This window comes from Macrotis lagotis, chromosome 5 (genome assembly GCF_037893015.1).
Source record: "Macrotis lagotis isolate mMagLag1 chromosome 5, bilby.v1.9.chrom.fasta, whole genome shotgun sequence".
In the NCBI taxonomy this organism is placed as follows: Eukaryota; Metazoa; Chordata; class Mammalia; order Peramelemorphia; family Peramelidae; genus Macrotis; species Macrotis lagotis.
In genome coordinates, this window is record NC_133662.1 from 23,957,439 (window position 1) to 23,977,959 (window position 20,521).

At 37.0% G+C, this 20,521-nt stretch overlaps 1 protein-coding gene across 5 annotated transcripts in view; it reads right to left on the reverse strand.

The window, feature by feature from the left end:
* SUPT3H (SPT3 homolog, SAGA and STAGA complex component) overlaps positions 1-20,521 on the reverse strand; it is a 682,254-nt gene that overhangs the window by 275,521 nt on the left and 386,212 nt on the right. For all 5 annotated transcript variants that reach the window (XM_074237078.1, XM_074237076.1, XM_074237080.1 and 2 more), the window contains one exon: positions 4,312-4,396. In XM_074237078.1, coding sequence (XP_074093179.1) covers positions 4,312-4,396 — 85 coding nt within the window. The remainder of the gene's footprint in view (positions 1-4,311; positions 4,397-20,521) is intronic.

Genomic DNA, 20,521 nt, shown 5'->3' on the forward strand with positions numbered 1-20,521 from the left:
GGAGAGCATTCATTCTAAGCACAGGGCTAGCCTATATACAGCAGTGTAGTTTGGTTGAAGTATACATGGTAATGTTGTGTGAAGCGATATAATGTGTTATTCTCCTGAAAAGTTAGACTGGAGGACAAGATTGTAAAAGATTTTAAATGACAAAGGAATCCACATTTTATTTTAGTATAAAAGTAATTGGGAATCACTGAAGCTTTGTGACCTGAGAGGTGATATGGTCAATTTCATTTAGGAGTACCACCATATGGAAGATGTACTGGTGAGGGAAGAGAAAGGACAGAGGGGAACCAACTAAGGAACAATTACAATAATTCAAGAAAAGGAAAAAAAGGATAATCAGTAAGGTATTTGCAGTGTGAGTAGAGAGAATAGGATGGATCTAAGAGGTGTCAAGGAAACATAGTGATAAAACTTGCTAATAAGTGGTTGAATATTGGGGATGAGAGATGAAAGACCTAAGGCATAGGTTGCAAAATGAAATGATTAAAACAATAGTACACTCAGAAAAATAGGGAAATTAGGCAACAATAATGAGTTCTGTTTTGGGCATGCTGAGTTTCAGATAACTTTAAGATGTCAAGTGATGTCAAGTAGCAGCTAGAGATACCAAGCAGAAAACTAAAATTGTAGGATTAGAGAAAGGAAATAGATGAGTTTAGATATATAAATTTAGGAGTCACTTGCATAAAAGTTTTAGCTGAATCTGTAGAAGCTGATAAGATTACCACAATAAGACCCCTAAAACTCACAAGTAGGGGGTGGTACATGGATCAAGAACCTACCAAAGATTCAGAACATCGATCACTAACAGAGAACAACTAGAGAACATTGTAATAAAAACATAAGAAGAAATCTGAGAAGAAAGGATAGTCAAGAATTTCAAAACACCATAAGGAAGTCAAGATGAATGAATGAGAAAAATCCATTAAATTTAATAATGGAATTGGTGGAAATTGAAGATAGTTTCCAAAACACTGAGAAGTGATGATGTAGAAGTGAGAGGTAAGCAACCAGAGAACATATGTATAAACAATACTTTCTAGAATTCTTATTGAGAAGTATAGGATGACATATTAAGAAGATAGTACAGTGACCTAAAGGACTTTTAAGGAGAGATCTGGGCACATTTGCAGGCAAAAGGGAAAGCACTAGTAGGTAATAATATGCTGAAAATTAGGGAAAGAAAAAGGCTAAGTTTCTAGTGGAGAAGGGAAGGCATGAAATCAAGGGTACATGTGGAGGGTTTAGTATTAAAAACGGTCACTTCTTGAGAGACTGGGGATGACTCTGAAAGTGAATTTGAATTGGAAATACTGGAAATAATAGGTTGCTTGCAAAGGATAGTTTCAATTTTTTCCAATGAAGCAGAAAAATATCATTGGGGGGGGGTAGGCAAATCATTTAGCATTCCTGGACCTCAGTTTTCCATTTACAAAAAAGGATTAGACTTTATTCTATGGCTTTGGAGGCCACTTCCAGCTCTAGTACCATGATTCCATGATTAAAAAAGTCATGGAAAACATAGGAAACACTTGAATGTATTATACAGACCAGTGTATTTGGGGCCTGAGGACCTGGATCAATTCCTTGTGATCTTTACTACCCATTTATTCTTAAGTAGCTTAACCTCTTTAGTTTCCCTACTTCTACAATGAAGGCACTGAAGTAGATAAATTCTAAGACTGTTCCCAGTTTTAAATACGATAAATCTAATTAAGGAACAATAAGTGCATTAATGAGTGTTAAAGAAGGAAGTAATAGTAAGTTGGAAAAAAGTGGTGAGATTATGGCCTTGAAGAAGTATAGCATTTTTTAGGTGACATTTCTTTTCTTGGCCATGTATTACAAAACATGAAGGGATATTGGTAAGAGAGAGCATCTGAACTAAGAGGAGAGAGAAGAAAAGGATATTGCAGAAGAGGATGTTCAGGACATTGACACACTGACCCTGAATGGCTACAGACAAGTAGACTCAAACACAGACATGTACCAGTCAAAGTACGGTATTCTTGCATGCCTCTCCTAGATCCCTTCAGATAAAGATCATTTTCTTTTCATTTTCTCCATGAGCATGACTGGCATGTGTCAGAAGAAGAAGTGGAACCCTGATTGAAGCTATGTGCACATTATCTCTCCTATTAGAAATGTGAGCTCCTTAAAAGCAGATGCCACCATCTCATTTAATCCTCTCAGCAGCCCCTATGATCAGATGCTATTATTATCCCCATTTTATAGTTGAAGAAACTGAGGCAGAAGTTAAGTGATTTGCCATGAATTCTACAGCTAGCAAGAATCTGAGGCCAGATTTGAACTCAAGTTTTCCTGACTCCAGGTCCAGGGATCTCTAGCCACTAGACTAACTAACTAGAGATCACTGGCAAACTTAGTTGTAGAGTACTTTCAGTGTAGTGGTAGTCTGCCCTCACAGAACTCACCTTATAATCTGTAGACAATGTGCAACTTCTATGTACATTACTTCATATATTTCTTTCTTTTCCTTCCTTCCTTTCTTCTTCCCTCCTTCCCTTTCTTTCCTCTCTCCCTCTCCTCCCCTCTTTCCTTCCTTTCTTCCTTCCTTCCTTCTTCCCTCCCTCCTCTTCCTTCCTTTTTATCTCCCTTCCTTTTGTTCCCTTTCTCTCTTCCCTCTTTCCTTCCTTCCTTTTGCTCCACACACCCTCCTGGCTTTTACTTCCTTCTTTCCTTTCTTCCTTCCACCCTATGTACCTGCACACAATATGTATCTATTTTTCAGAGATGTAAGGATAAGTGTTTGTATAGCATTTAGCACAATCCTTAAACAGAGACAAGTTTCCTCTCCCTAATTAAGGCTTCCTCTCTCCAGAGTTCTTCTCTTAGACCTAATCATTCTGGACCTCTCCAGAATATAACAATGAGAACAACTTTTTCATATTATCTTCTTTTTGAGCTTTTGTAACATCTCCTTCTCCCTCTCAGGCTCCTTTACTAACTCATCATCCAGGTCATGCCTCATCATCTGAAGTGATCCTTGGTGTGCTCTCCTGGCCCTTCTTTCTTCATGATCTCATGAAGTTCTATCAGTGTATTCTATCTGGGCAGATGAGTTTTACATCTGCTTATCTAGTCTTCATATTTATTGGGAACTCAAGTTTAACCAATCACCTACTTGAAGTTCGCATATGATTTTGCTTTAGGTTTTTCAAACTCAATATTTCTACAATAGAATTCATTATTTCAAAAATCCATCCTTCTTCCTAACTTCCCTAATTCTCTCAAAGGTACTACTATCTTTCTAGTCACCCAGATTCCCAACTTTAGGAAAGGTTATCTTTAATTCTTTTTAATTCTTTATTCCCATATGCATTCAGGAGCCTATATAATATCTATCATTTCCTTCCCTTAATTTACACTCATAAAACCACTCCTTGGTTCAGGTTGGCACCTGAAATACTGCAGTCATTTCCCCTCCTATACAATTTGTTCTCTACTAAAGTGATATTCCTAAAGCACAATTTTCTATTAATGACCTCTGCTCAAAAACTCTTAGTGGTTCTTTTTTGAGATGGTATCCTTTCTTTTATGCCATCTTTGAACTCAAGAATCCTGAACAAAAGTTCAGTACCAAGACCTTTGCCCTACTTCGTCCACGAGTCAGGCCCCTAATGTGTCTATTTTATATCTGTCCCCACCAAGATATTGAGTGTTTGTCCTATCTCTTGTATGTCCCTATCCTCTCCTGTCTGTGCCCACCACTCCTTCTCCCTCTTGGTTTCAGCCAGGCCCCTTTAAGGATGGCCTGGTCTAGGTGGCCAAATCTTCCTTTCTCCCTTCATCCATTCTTTCCCCAAATCCATGAGAAAAATTCACATTATGAAATGGCTTTATGTAGAGGTCAAAAAATTGGTCCATGTATGTAAAGCAAGATCTGTCTGTAGAAGTTAACTGACTTGTCTAGGGTCATACAGCAAGGTAAGTATCTGAGATTGGAACTGAACTCAGATCTTCCAGACTCCAAGCCAAGCTATCTCTCTGCTGGACCACTAGCTACCTCAGTCATTACAGCTTCTTTTGGTTCAGCACCATTTTCTTTGAAAATGCAAATACCATGGGAGAGGTTAAATCTTAAGAATAATTCTTTTGATAAAATGACAAAAAGGCCTTTTCCCCTCACTGACACACAGCCAAGAAAAGTTACCTTTGGTGAATAAAGCTAACACAGTGAAAATAGAAGGGGAAAGAAGTATTCATGGAGAGCCTTATGGGTTGAATGATCACATAATTTAGATTGGGTCATTCTGTACAAGGCAATATATATATTCTTACCAAATTAATCAACTGGGTATGAACAATATCTTCTACCAAGACTGCTGTTTCATGAAGTGGTCTTCGAGCATCTCCTAAAGAAAACCTAGGGAAAAAAGACCAAAAACAAATATTAAAATAAAATAAACAAAAAGGAAGTTGGAAAAAGAGGATTTTGCTTTATTTGGGGGTGGGAGGGTTGAAAATCAGGCAACTGATATAACACATGAAGCAATTCAACAAATTTAACATTTAGTAAGCACTTGAGATGTTCAAGATAGTAGATGGTATTCCTTCATCCTAAACTTAATTTATACATCTGAAAATGACATGCTGTTTTTCCTTTAAGACATAAATCTGCATGAGCTGACCAGTTCCTGATATTTAGTATTTCTTTGGGAAAGTGGCCTAACTACAGTCCAGTCTAGCAAGCAGTATATCCTTATGTCCAAAGCAATACGGACACACCATAAAAGGGAGAGGAAAAAAAAATAGCTCTTGTTCCTATTCTGTAGGGACACAGGGAGGAATTGAATAGGGGTGGGAGGTTGAGACTGGGGTGGTACAAAATGTAACATATAAATATATGCATGTGTATAGGTGGAGAGAATGATCACTAATAATTAAGACTAATCATAGTAAGTAGACCAGGAAGGCAGACTTAAGGAGGAAAGGCTTTCAAGGCATGGGGACAGTATGGGCACTCACATCCACTCAAAATACAAATAGCATGGGGATGCTAGGTGGCCTAGTGGATACAGCACCAGCCCTGGAGTCAGGAGTACCTGAGACACTTAATAATTACCCAGCTGTGTAACCTTGGGCAAGCCACTTAATCCCATTTGTCTTGCAAAAACATAAAATAAATAAATAAAAAATACAAATACAAATAGAAACAGCAAAATGCTAAGATCTCAGAACCTGCCTTTGAACTTTGCTGGTTGGGTGACTGGACAAAGTTACCCAACTTCTCAGAGAATAGAAGTTGTAGAAAACATCACATGGACACTTGGGCAGAGTAACCATGCATAGGTGTCTGTTTTTTAATTTTTAATGTATTCTAACTTCTGAAGCTAAGGAGATTATATTTTATTTAAATTTTGTATCTATATAATTTTTTTCCTCTTTGAGTATATGGTAAGCACTTGATAAATATTTGCTAAATACACGAATGAGAGAATGAATATCTTGATCATTTGCTCATTTAATTTATATAACATTGTTGTTATTTGAATTTTTATTATCCCATGATTTTTCCTACATTATTTGTGCCAATTTCTTCCCCACACATGAAAAGCTAGATATTGGCATGGTGGTTTTGACAAAATAAAAATGAAAACTGCTATACCTAGCCATAGTTGTTTCCTTTTATTTTTCTGTACAAATGTGTTCAGCATTTTTAAACTACAGAAAGTACCTGAATCATTGTTTCCATCAATCAATGAATGTAGGCCTAGTTATCCTAATCTTGAAAATAATATAGCTGATTTGCTGATCTATTGATTGCTATGCCTTTCTCTGGTGCCAATGGCTTATTCGCCCACATCATGAACAATCTAAGAAATCTGTCCAATGGATGCTTCCTTTTGGTGGCATCTTTCTCTGCTTCTCTTTGCAGTCAGATAATATTCTGGCTACTTTCTCTTGTAGGTCTTTTTCTTGAAATGGCCTATAGCCTGTGCTTCTTCAGCTTATTACATCTGATGCTCTATCAGGCTTCCCCTAATTTTAGACAGAAGCAAGGGCTGGGATTTTGATGGCAAATAACCGATGCCAGAAAAGGAAACTTGGACTCCAGTTACATAGCTTACAAAAGCACTGTGATCATCCTTAACTATTATATACTCATCTTTATCTCTGGGGAATCATCATTTCAAGTCAATCCACTTGCCAAATACCTTAATGACCACTTCTATTAACCTAATACTCTAATAATGCTTTTCATTTACTGAGTAGACGACAGATGCCTAAAAACTTGAGACCATTTATAAGGTAAGATGAAATTCCTTTCCTTTACTTGCATTCTTGTATTTAGAAATGGGATCCCACATGCTGAATGAAATCATGGGTTTGTGTTACAATAGTCTATAAGAACTTAAGACTAACCAGTTCAGCATTTTTGTGAAGGAAACTGTTATGGCACACTGTGGGTTTAAATGGGACTTGAATGTATGTGTATGTGCATAACTACATGTGTGCCAAAATATAGACACAAAATGGAAAATGACCTTTAAATAAACACCTTTTAAATTAGAAAAAAAAGCTTTTAAGGAAATTTATATAGCTACAAAAATTATAAATATGTTACATATATAATTTGTAGTTATATAAATATGTATGATTTATAGTAGAACACACACACATATATGTGTGTGTGTGTGTGTGTGTGTGAATTATACTAGAAAGAAGCTACATTTAATGTATTCTTCCCTATCAAACCAAAATATTTTAAGTAATAAAGTTGCACTTAAAAAAATAACAACAACCAAAACTGACATAAATCTGATTATATTTTAATACAATTGTTTTCAATTTTGGACTAAATGTAACTTGCCATAATTAGACGACTTTGTGAAATATATTCCTATTTTTCCATTCATTCCCAACCCTCAAAGGGAATAGGTCAATCCCAGGGGAAAAAAAGGCACAACAAGACTGGGATTGGGCCCAGTCCAAATGCAAAATATTCAGGAATATATGATCTAAAGTCTATCTCCATCTAGAATTTAAAAATTCCTCAACTTGCTGCCACCCTGATTTCATAGCTTTATCTTGTGCTATTTCATTCCATGTACTCCAAGCTTCAGTCAAATGAAACTTGACCCTACTTTCCCTCTCTGCAAAAGAGGTCTTTTACTGTTGCCCTTCCATGCTCTTACCCAGATACAGGCCTCCAAGCACAGAATGTCCTCACCACAATTCTCACATCTGATTACTGAAATACTACCCATGAAGGCCCAATTCAAATGTTGCCTCCTTTAAATTATCTTCCCTTGTTTCCTAAGTAAATAATACTTTTAAACCCCATTTGGAGCCAAACAGGACTCTTGGTTCTTTTCTGCAATTATCATATATTATTTTGTACATCAGCTGTAAATGTGTCTCATTCCACTAATAAATTGTAAATTCCACGAGGGGTGGGGGTCCTGGCTTTTAAATCTTTTGATATTTTCTACCAACTAATCTAGGACTCTATACATATTTGGTATTTAATAAATAATTGTTAAAGTTCAGTTTCAGGACAATATAGGATTATGTCTGCTTATAGTTTCAGGGGTCAATTAATAATCACTCTTCATGCTAAAAAAATCGAAATGGTTTTGATTTGAATATTTGATCTACCACTTGAACTGACTTGGGAAAGGTTGGGCAGAGATAAAGAGTAAACTGTTATGTGATAGAGAAAATAATGAAATGTTTAGCTATAAATCAATAATACTCATTTTTTTTCTAAAGAGTGAACATAACATAAGAGAGAAAAGAGATGATTTATTCATAATCAATTAAATAAAACATTCAGTACAACCATTTACTAAAAAATTTTGCTACAAAAAACATTTCTTATAAAGATAAAGCTTGCTTTATGCTGTGTATTTCTCAAAAGTTGCAATGCAAATCAAGTTTTTACAAATCGAATCCAATTTGCAAATGAAATCATAATGCCCTATTGGAGATGCCTCTCCAAAATTTCATTGTGGTGTAGAGGTAAAAATCACCTCAGCAGAGGACAGATTGTGATTGGTAACACAAAATTAGAAAGGCTTCATAAAAATTCACTTGTTTCCAAGGATCAGACAAGCTAAGTTTGGGAAAGTTCAATATTAGAGAATTGGGCTGCAGGTGTTGGAATTTTGTTGGCCACAGAAATTCACAAAGATTATTGAACCAACCTATAAAGAAGTTTCAATTTACTTAGGTAGATGATGCACCAAAGAAAACAAAAAAATCTCAAATGTTAAAATCAGATCAAAGAATCTGAAAAGGGCTTTAGAAATCATTGCTCTTATTTTTTACATAAGAAAAATGACAGTCACAGGATGATTTATTTGTACAAGATCATTCAGGCATCTGAGTTTAAAGACAAATTTCTCCCCTAAGTATCCTATTCATCTACCACTCATTTTACAGTAGCTTTTGTGTCTTATATATGGTCTTTTTTTTCCTCATGACTCTTATGAAATTATATCACTTGTCATTTAGTGGACTCTAGAATTAATTTCCATTAGATTGTAATCTTTTCTGGTCTCCCCTTCATTCCACTAGAAAGTGACTTTTTTCCTGATAATTCTGTAGATTACTTTGTCTTCATCAATCCCTGCCTTGTTGCATACTTCACTGTATACATCTCATATCCTCCTTTTGCCAGTGATCTTATAAGCTTTTTGAAGGTCAAGATTTTGTCATTTTTCATCTTTTTTATTCGTATCACTTAGCATAATATAGCAACCTAATAATTATTTGTTGAATTGAATTATCCTTTATTCCCCCGTTCCTTGGGGACTCTCAGAATATTTCATATGAATCTATAAGGAGTAATTCAAAATAACCATTTTTTTTATTATGAAGTTGTTATCTTAAGTTCAGTCACCAAACTAATGATCTAACTATTCTCTTTGGTCAATACTTGCTCCAGTACCAATGCTAGAGCAAGAAAAGTCTAAAGCAGTGCCAAAGGGTACATACAAAGAGATCAAGGAGAATAAGGATTAAGAAAAGGGTCTTTGGTATGACAATTAAGACATTACTCTGGAGAGAGTAATCTCAGTGAAATGATGAGGTCTGAAGTCATCATGTAAGGGGTTAAGAAGAGACTGAGAGGAGAGAAGGTGGAGGTACCTATCACAGATGACTTTTTAAAAGAGTCTGTCAACAAAAGGCAGAAGATATATAAAACACTAGTTGATGGGAATGGAAAGATTAAGTGAAGGTTTTTAGAATAGGGGAGACATGGGCCTGTTGGCAAGTAATGAGAAAGGGGGGGCTCTAGATAAGGAAAGATTGAAAATGAGTGATAGAGTGAAGAAGACAAAAGAATCAATTTGTCAGAAAAGATGGGATAGAATAGGATTGCTTAAGTAGGTAGAAGGGCTACAATTTGTAAGAAATAAGGCTATCATGTGAAACAGGAATGAAAGAAAAGATAGTGGCAGAGGTATAATATAAGTGATATGAGATGAGGAGGAGGGAACTCATGGTGAAAGGCCTCATGGGGGAGGCGTAAAATAGGAAAGAGGCAAGGTTTTAAACTGAAAGATTAGAGGGAAGGGGAGTTGGGGGAAGTCTGAGAAGGAAAGAAAATGTTTAGAAGAGATGCTATGCAGAAGCAGTGTACCATAAATGTGTAGTGGACCCAATCATAATGAGAGCATGCTTGTCTCCACTTTTATTCAAAAACACATACATAGGAAATAAGACACCAGATAGTGGTAGTGGAACAAGAATGAGGTTTGTTAGGATACAATTGGCAGTATTGTTAAAGTTACTTTAAATTCAACAGAAAAGGACAGTGAAAAGCTGGATTAGTTCACCAAGGAGTTAGAAAAGGGGAAAAAAAGTGAATATTTTGTTCATGGAAAAATAGCTTAATCTTGGAAAAAATTGAGAGATTAAAAGACTGAAGGTTACACGTTATGAATGAAAAGAAGGGTTTGGTAAGGGATAATAGAGGATAAGACCATTTGTGACCAAAAAGAAGAGGGAAATTTCGGTTGGAAAAATTGACACACACAGAATACAGAAATGATTTGGGGTGGCTAGGTGGCGTAGTGGATAGAGCACCAGCCCTGGAGTCAGGAGTACCTGAGTTCAAATCTGGTCTCAAACACTTAATAATTCCCTAGCTATGTGGGCCCTGGGCAAGTCACTTAACCCCATTGCCTAGCAAAACCCTAAAAAAATGGTATAATATGTCTTAAAGAATGCATAAAGGGGAGTAAGAGTGATAGAGGATAAAAAGGCTTGGAGTCAAGTTGTGAAAATGAGTTTTTACTTATTCTTATGTTGGAATATATATATGAAAATTTCAGCAAAGCACCTAGTTGTGTAGAAGGATTTGAGGCAGGGAGACCATTGCATAGATTCAGGTGAGAGGTGATAAGGAACTGGAACAGACTGGATTAGTGTAGATGGGGTGAAAAGATGGGAAAAATATGATTTATTACTAGGAAAATACCTATGATTATAAGGACAAATGAATGGTAGATTGCATTGATCTATTTGAGAATTGATCATATGGTTGATATCACAATAAGTCTGGACCACACTCTGATCTATTCTTTGACAGTAATTCTCTATCATTTCCCAAATTTTTCAACTATTCTGATTTGAGGCATGACCATGAGGCTATTTTAATTGCAAATGCTGTAATTAATATGAAATTTAGAGAAAAGACAAATAAATAGGAAAGTAGATATTCCAAAAGGAAAACTGCAAAAATGAGACAGGAGTCTTAATCAATTTTATTCTATTTAAGAGGCAGCATGGCGTAGTGAGGAGAAATCTGGTCTTGAAGTCAGGAAGTCCTAGATTCAAGTCACACCTCCAGCACATACTGGCAGCATAATCACAGGCAAATTGCTGAATGTTCCCAGGATATAAATTGCAAAAAATGTGCTGATATGTATTAGTAGAAGAAGTGTCCTCTTCCAGAAGTTCCCTATAATGATGAAATCACAGGGCTAAACCCTGTACCAAGTTATGTGTACATGAGAGCATTTTCCAAGTAAATATTCCATAGTTCCCATAAAGAGAGAAAAGAAAAGGAATATTTCCTTAAGCATAAGCATCATGTTGTTCTGTGCTGTTGCTATCAGACATATTTAATAGAACATACCACAATTCTCCAATAACTCATTTTCAAAATGTGAAGACCATGATTAAGGATAATAGGAAAAAATTTTATTTTTTAATAATAGGAATTCCAAGGGAGAGAGATAAAGATTGAATGCTTTGTGATAATTTGCAACAGGCAGGATCAATAACCAGTTAGTTTTACATCAGGTCCCAAGAATAAAAAGCTCCCCAAGCAGATCCTTCCCTTGGGGTATCCAGGAACCAAACAGAAAAGTAAGGACAAAGAGACATTTCTTTAGCTCCGTGTGTGTCTTTTTGGATGCTTCAGTTGATTCCAAAATTTCAGTACTTACTGTTGGCTACAAACTCTAATGTGGTTAAATTATTCTGGATGCTGTGGTTAAATAATTGGTGTGGTCTTGGGTCCTGGTAGCTGGTTACTTTTTTTTTTTATTAGCTCTGGCTTTTCAGTCTTTTTCCTACCTCAGGTAATTGACATTACTTTGGAATGGACAATAAGTGTCTATCACTTGCTCTAAGGTCCTGGATGACTTTTCTTTCTACAAGAAACAGCTTTTCTGTTTCCTTGAACCACACATTTGACTAGATATTTACATGGTAACTATCACTATAGTTCCAAGATATTTCTCATAATTATAATTAGAGTGAATTCCAGGCTTGAGGCCTAATATGCACTCTAGTCATCCACTCTGGCACTAGACAGCACATGCAAACACAGACATCATACTGTTTATGTCATCATGATCCAATATTTGACCAACCCAAATTACCCACTGTGTTTAGGGGAGAAAAAAAACTGGAGAAGTTTGGTTATGTTTGGCTGCTTAGGGCAATGAAATGGTCATAAACACATGTAAATTATCACTACTCTTGAATTTACACTTCTTCCAACCACACACAACCATATGATTTTACCTGCTTCACTGAAAAAGGAAAGACTGACCTCACTAAATGAATATGTATGACTGATAAATCTGACAAAGAACAAGAAGAGATTACCACAGATATCATGAGGATAGCAAATTCAAACTTGTTTGGAATAGAGTAGTGACAATTTATCCTAGCTCACTTGGTTTTTTTTTAATACCTTTTTTCCTCCCCCTATCCTACCAGGTATAAGAACAACAATTTATTATTTTGTATAGAATTCCCTTTTAGATACTTGGAAGTAATAAAAAACTTAGATAAACTAAATTATCTAATGATAGATTTTCTTTCAGTCAGATATTTTTAAAAATGGAAAGAAAACTTAAAGAAAAAAAAGATAAATTTTGTTTTGACACATTTGAGGATTTTCAGAATATATTCCTGAAATTAAGAGGAGATATCAAGGGATAATCATAAGAATAAAGTCATAAATTCAACAATAATACTTTAGTTTATGTATGCAAAGTATTTTACAGAGATATTCTAACATTTTATCCTCATAACCTGCTTGGTTGAAAAATACATATATTATTCACATTTCAAATATGAAGAAAAACATAAAGATGAAAAATGACTAGCTCATGGTCAAATATATAATAAGAATCTTTTTTTTTTAGGCTTTTGCAAGTGTCTGAGTGTCTGAGGCCAGATTTGAACTCAGGTACTCCTGACTCCAGGGCTGGTGCTCTATCCACTCTATCCACTGCGCCACCTAGCCGCCCCTGGTAATCAGAATCTGAGAAAGAATTAGAAAGTTTATCTTCTGAACTTTAAGTCCTGGGTTCTGTATCCTACACAAGGTTGCCTCCCACAGACTTATAAAACAATATTCCAAATCAGTAGGGCAGCTAGGTGGAGCAGTAGATAGAGCACCAGCCCTGGAGTCAGGAGTACCTGAGTTCAAATCCGGCCTCAGACACTTAATAATAACCTAGCTATGTGGCCTTGGGCAAGCCACTTCACCCCTTTTGCCTTGCAAAAACCTAAAAAAAAAAGATAATGTAGCAAAAAAAACAAAGCCCTAAATAAAGATGTTTTATATACATATATACATACATACATATACACACACACATACACACACATACATACACAACACACACACACACACAAATACATTTAAAATCTTACATCTTGGTGTTTACATGTTGCTAATGAAACACAGAAACTGCTTATGGAAAAAAGACAGTGTATTGGGATGCTATAGGACTAGGAAGGTGGAGATCCACACTAGGCCATCTGCACTATAGAAAAGTTTTCTTCCTTGTTCTCACACTCAAAAGAACAAACAGGAAAGGGAAGCAAATGACTAAATGACTAAGATTCATTGGTGGTATTTAGGAAGAACTGGAAATAGAAAGATTGCAGAGCAGGTACACTAAATCACTATAAACAGTGTTGGTGCCATAACTGCTTTAGAAAAGTCAAAGCTTAAATAAACTGAATATTATTTGGTGAGAAACTTAAATGAGGGGCAAGAGTAGGTCTTGCCATTCTTTTCCTGTAGGCTCTTTAAAGTATGTAAAAATATTTATGTATGCTTATCTAAGTGGGATACAAAGTTTTGGTTGCACCATGAATGAAAATATGGGAAGGAATCAATTTTGACTGAGATCAGACTTCGTCTATCACTGCTTATTTGGTATCACCTCAATTAATCTTGTTTACCAACCCAGTCCTGAAAGAATGCCTAGGAGTGAGGGCACTGAGCTATCTTACAGATTGTTATACAAAAAAACTATGAAAACATCTTTCCCTTTTCAGTTTCAATTATAGAAGCAAAGCTGAGTAGATAAACACTCAGATGATTTCCCCCCAAATTCCCCTCCAAACAATCTTAAAATAACAACCCCAAATTGAAATATGGAGTGGCAGAACCAACAAAAGGACCGAGTGAGAAATTTTTACAGTAGCTATAGAAGCTACAGCAGCTTTGGTAACTCCCCAAACAGAGACAGTAAGGGGACTAGAAATTAGTCAGAATGAAAGTGCAGGGTGCTCCTGTTCCAGGACTGGCCCCAGGACCAGACCCTGTTTGGCAGCTCCATTTCCTGTACCCACACTTCCAGGTTCAAGGGCTTACAGGAGGATTTTTGGTCAAGATGGAGCAATAGTTGTGAGAAGTATCTCTTTTGGTTCCAAGCAATCAGAGACTCTGAGGAACAGTATCTATTGCAGTCCCAAGGGACCAGGGGCTCTTCCTGCATAAAGAAGCACAGAGCACAGGCCAAAAGACAGGGACCACTCCTTTCTCAAATCACATCACTTTAGAAACATCAAAAACTTTCAAATGCCCAGAACTAGCTTTTGAAAAAAGCAGCTGCTGGAAACAATGGCCTTAACCACCACCACACCAGGAACAGAACCGAACTTTTACATTTTTTCAAAATCAAGAATTAGGCTGGGGGGCAGCTAGGTAGCGCAGTGGATAGAGCACTGGCCCTGGAGTCACAAGGGCCCGAATTCAAATATGGCTCAGACACTTAATAATTGCTTAGCTGTGTGGGCTTGGACAAGTCACTTAACCCCAGTGACTTAAATAAATTAAAAAACAAAATTTAAAAAAAAAAAGAATTAGGCTGGAAAACTGAGGAAACAACAAAAGGAACTCGATCATAAAAAGGTACTATGGTGACAAGGGAAGTTCAAAACGCAAACTCAGAAGAAAACAATGAAATAAAAAAAGCAACAAGTAAAGCCTCAAAAGAAAAAAAAAGGTAATTGAACACACATCCAATAAGAATTCCTGGAAGAGGGGCAGCTAGGTGGCACCGTGGATAGAGCACCGGCCCTGGAGACAGGAGGACCCGAGTTCAAAATTGAACTCAGACACTTAATAATTGCCTAGCTTTGGTGATCTTGGGCAAGTCACTTAACCCCATTACCTTAAAATAAAAATAAAAGATTCCTGGAAAAAACTATTTTTTTTAAATCAGTGAGAGTCGTAGAGGAAAAATTAGGTAATGAAATGAAAGCAAAGGAAGAAAATTATGAAAAGACAATTAACAGTTTAGTAAAAGAAGCATCAAAAAAAAAAACCTGTAGAAAATGACAGCTTAAAAAACAAAACTGATTAAATGGTATAAAAACAAGATGTGCGAAACTTTACTGATGAAAATAATTCTTTAAGAAGCAGAATTGACCAAATGTATAAAAGAGGTACAAAAACTCAATGAAAAAAATAATTTCTTAAAAATCAGAATTGGGTAAGTGAAAGTTAAAGTCTCCATGAGACCTCAAGAAGCAATAAAATAAGATCAAAGAAATCAAGAAATAGAAGAAAATGTAAAATATGCCATCAGAAAAACAACTTATCTGAAAAATAAATTGAGGCTAGATAACTTAATACTTAGTAAATTACTTTAAAGTCATGATCAAAGAGCCTAGACATAATATTTTAAGAAATTAGTAAGGAAAAACCTTGCTATCCTTGAACCACATAGAAAAGGAATCCACTAATCAACACAAAAAGAAAATTATCTGAATTGTCATCAATTTTCAGAGCTCCACGGTAAAAGAGAAAAAAATTTCAAGGCACAAACCATTCAAATTCTGGGAAATCCCTTTTAGGACCACACAAGATTTAGTAGCTACTAAAGGAGTGAAGGGTCTAAAATATGATATTCTGGAAGGCAAAAGAGCTGTATTAAAACCAAAAATAACCTACCCAGAAAAACTGAGTAGAATCTTTCAACCAAAAAAACCAGACATAATGAAATGGAGTACTTTAAAGTTTTCCTGATGAAAAGACAAGGGCTGAATAGAAAATTCAACTTTCAAATAGAAGCCTCAAAAAAAAAAAGCATAAAAAGGAAAATATGAAAGAGACATCATAAACATCTCAATAAAATTTTTACCTTTCTTATCAGAATTGAGGGCAGTTAGAAGGAAATAGGGTATGGCAATGAATAGATGATGTTGAGACAATGAAAAAAAATGGATAGGTGAGAAAGAGGGATGTCCTGGGAGAAGGAGAAAGGGAGAGAAAAGGAATGGGAGAAATTGTCTAAACAAAAGAGGTGTGTAGGAAAGAACTTTTTTCTTTTTTTTCTTTTTTTTAATTTAATATTTATTCTCATTTTGTACAAATAATGTTTTTATACATTAATAAAATATTCTTGTTTAAGAGTAAATGAAATATTCCCCCTATAAATATAGACTCGCTTGAGCAATAAAGTAAAGGAGAAAGACAAAAAATTAAAATAAAAAAAATAATAGTAATAATTGTAGGTATGGCCAGGTGGCGCAATGGACAGAGCACCAGCCCTGGAGCCATGAGCACCCGAGCTCACATCTGGTCCCATACATTCATCAATCACCCAGCCGTGTGACATGCAAGCCACCCCAACCTCACTGCCCTGCAAAAACCAAAAAGAAAAAAGAAAAAGAAAAAAAAAGACCCAAAATAAAATAAAATAGTAATAATATTAGGGGTGGCTGGGTGGCAGACAGAGCATTGGCCCTTGAGCCAGGAGCAGCCAGGCCCAAATCCGGCCTCAGACACCCAATGATCACCCTGCTATGCGGCCCCAGGAAGGCCACTCAGCCCCATTTGCTCTGCACCCCCCCCCCAAATAATAATAAAAAATGTGCTTGAGTCTTTGTTCCAACACCAACAACTCTGTCGCAGGTGGATCACATTCTTTATGATAAGTCCATCACAAAAGTTACTTCCATATTTTTCCACTTGTTGCCATTGCTGATCGCAACTCCCTCCTTTCGTATTTCTCCACTACCATGTACTATATTTTCTCTCTCCTTTCACTCTGACTCTGCTGTAGGGTATCTGAGTGGCACAGCAGACAGATCCCTGACTCTGGAGACAAGAAGCCCCGAGCCCCCATACCACCCCTTAGGCCCAGCATCCACCTGGCCCTGTGGTCCTGGACAGGCCTTCCAATCCCAGCCCCTTGCAAGAAGTAAAAAAGAAAATGTGTTATTATCTGATCATTCTCCCCCTGCCCATGGTCCATCCTCTCCTCCATCACTCACATCCCTCCCTTCCCCCTGTCCCCCCCCTCCTTCTTACTCCATATGTCTATACCCCATTGAGTATATATGCTGTTTCCTCTCCTAACCACCTCTGATGAGAGCGAAAATTCCCTCATTCCCCCTTGCCTTCCCCCCTTCCATATCATTGCAATAGTTCATTGTAATAAAGAAAAATCTTATGATATGAAATATCTTGGCCTATTCCCCCTCTCCTTTTTCTTTCTTCCATTACATTTCCCTTTTTTCTATTGACTCCATTTTTACACCATATTTTATCTTCAAATTCAGCTTTCTCCTGTGCTTCAACTATAAAAGCTCCCTCTACCAGCTCTATTAACTGAGAAGGTTCATATAAGTATTATCAGTGTCATTTTTCTATGCAGGAATACATGCAGTTCATCATCAAGTCGCTTATATTTTCCACTTCTCCTCCAATCTCCATGCTTCACCTGAGTCCTGTATTGGAAGATCAAACCTTCTGCTCAGCTCTGGCCATTCCAACAGGAACATTTGAAATTCACCTGGTTCATTGAAAGTCCATCTTTTTCCCTGGAAGAAGACATTCAGCCTTGCTGGGTAGTTGATTCTCGGTTGCATTCTAAGCTCTTTTGCCTTCCAGTATATTATATTCCAAGCCCTATGAGTTTCCAATGTAGTTGCTACTAAATCCTGTGTGATCCTGACTGCAGCTCTATGATATTTGAACTGTGTCCTTCTGACTGCTTGTAATATTTTCTCTTTGACTTGGGAGTTCGGGAACTTGGCTATAATATTCCTAGGGGTGGTTTTTTTGGAATCTCTTTCTCGGAGGGATCAGTGGATTCTCTCCATTTCTATTTTGCCCTCTGCTTCTAGAATATCAGGGAAATTTTCCTGTAGTAATTCTTTGAAAATGATGTCAAGGCTCTTTTCCTGATCATGACTTTCAGGTATTCCAATAATTTTTAAATTATCTTTCCTAAGTCTGTTTTCCATATCATTTGTTTTTTCAACGAGATGTTTCACATTTTCTTCTAATTTTTCATTTTTGGGGTTTTGAAGTATTGAGTCCTGGTTTCTGGTAAATTCATCAATCTCCCTGAGTTCTACTCTTTGCCTGAAGGGTTTGTTCTCCTCAGAGAGTTTTCTTATCTCTTTTTCCATCTGGCCAATTTTACTTTTTAAAGCATTCTTCTCCTCAATAACTTTTTGAACTATTTTATCCATTTGACCTAAGCTGGTTTTTAACATGCTATTTTCTTCAGCATTTTTTGGGATTTCCTTGACTAGGCTGCTGACTTCATTTTCATGTTTTTCCTGCATCTCTCTCATTTCTTTTCCCAGTTTTTCTTCTAACTCCCTCATTTGATTTTCAAAATCTTTTTTGAGCTCTGTCATAGCCTGAGCCCAATTTCTGTTTTTCTTGGAGTTTTTAGATGCAGGAGCTTGTGCTTCCTCATTTTCAGACTGAGTATTTTGATTCTTCTTGGGCTCATATGCAAAATATTTCTAAATGGTGTTCCTCTTGTTTCTCTGCTTGTTCATTTTCCCAGCCTGAGCCTGGTTTTGGGGGTGCTTCCTGAGCTTTTGGGACACTCTCACAAGGGTCTCAGTGTGTGAGGCTCTGTCCTCCCTCTTGGTCTGTGAATGACCATATGTGTCCCACCTCTGCCACAGGGCTGAAGTGGAGGAGGCCCCTGCTGTTCTATGGGGGGGTCTATAGACTACGATCAGGATCTGAATGTGGTCAGAGCCCCAGAGTCCTGTTCTGGGGCAGAGGACAGAGCTCAGCAGTCTCTCTTCACTCCCCTCCCTAGGTTCAATGGGCTCATGCCCTGGGGGCTCCTGCTTACTGGTTCCCCTGCTTCTGTTTCCTGGAACTCAGCTGGCCATGCTGCTCTCTGTTTGCCCTGAGGGCTGAGATTCATGTGCTCACTCTGGTAAAGCCCCCCCCCCCCATTCCCCCAATTTGTGCCTGGTGCTCCCTGGGGCATAGCTCAGGAAACTCCCCCGCTGCTGTGAGCCGGCTCCCAGCGCCCTGGGGCTGCCTCCAGGAGGATGAAGTTCTTTTGCTCTGGTGGGCCACCCCTCTGGCTGGCGGCCCCCTCCAAACCCAGGGGGAGCAGAGCCTTTCCGCTCTTTTCCAAGTTACCTTGAGTCCCTCTGTGGGTTCTGTCTCTCGAAAATGTAGTTAGAGTCCTTAGCTTATAAGTTTTATGAGAGAGCGCCCAAGACAAGATCTGTTCTTGTCACCATCTTGGCTCCGCCAAGAAAGAACTTTTACAGTGGAGGGTTCAAAGAGGGAAATACACACACACACACACACACACACACACACACACACACAAACACACATACATGAAGAGACAAACACTCATGGTAATAGAACTATCTTAGATAACAGGGAAAAAGAAAGAGATGGTGATAAAAGAAATGGAGATTAGATAACAGAAGGCAGTGGTCAGAAGCAAAACCCAACTTAGAGGAAAAAGAGGATAAAAATAGACAGAAGGATAAAAAGAAGAAAATATGATGTAGGCATCGTTAATAAATGAAATGGGATGAATGAAATACATGGAATGAAAACATAGCAGAATGGATTACAAGTCAGAATCCAACATACTACTTACAAGAAACACACTTGGAACAGAGTGATGCACACACAGTTAAAATAGGGGTTTAGAGCAGAATCTATTATTCTTTACCTGAAGTATAAAAAAGGCATGGTCAGCAATTATGAACTCAACAAATCAAAAGTAAAAATAGAACTAATTAAAATGGATAAGCAGGGAAACTACATCTAGCTAAAAGAAACTATAAAGAATGAAGTAATATCAATACTAAACACATATGCACCAAATCCAAATTCTTAAGGGAAAAGTTAAATGAATCATAGGAGGAAATATTAAGTAAAACAACACTATTTAAAGAATGTCCACTTTCCTCTCTCAGAGCTACATAATTCTAACAGTAAAAGAAATAAGAAGTCAAGGAGAAGATAGAATCTTAGAAATGTTAGTTATGATAGTCATTTGGAGAAAACTGAATGGGAATAGAGAGGAATATCTCTTTTTTTCCCCCTAAGCTTTAAATGGCACATTCACAAAAATGGATTGTGTATCTCAGCATAAAAACCTCACAACTAAGTACAGAGGAGCAGAAATATTAAATGTACTTTTTTCAGACCACAATGCAATAAAAATTACATTTAATAAAGTTCTGGAAGACTAAAAATTATTTGGAAAACAAATAATTTAATGCTAAATAATAGGTACAGTGGTCAAGGAACTAATTTCTCCAGCTATAGTAAATAATCTTGAACTCTGCAGCTCAGCAAGACCAAGATACAGGTATTTTTGCTTCTATAATAGAATCCAGTGAGATTCGACAATAGGAGTAACAACATGTTCCCTCAAATCCAACCTCAATCAGATGGTGGGGAGTAGGAAACGGGAAGGGGAGAATTCTCTCTATATGAACCCCAGGGAAAGGACATGAGAATAAGAGGAAAATAAGAACA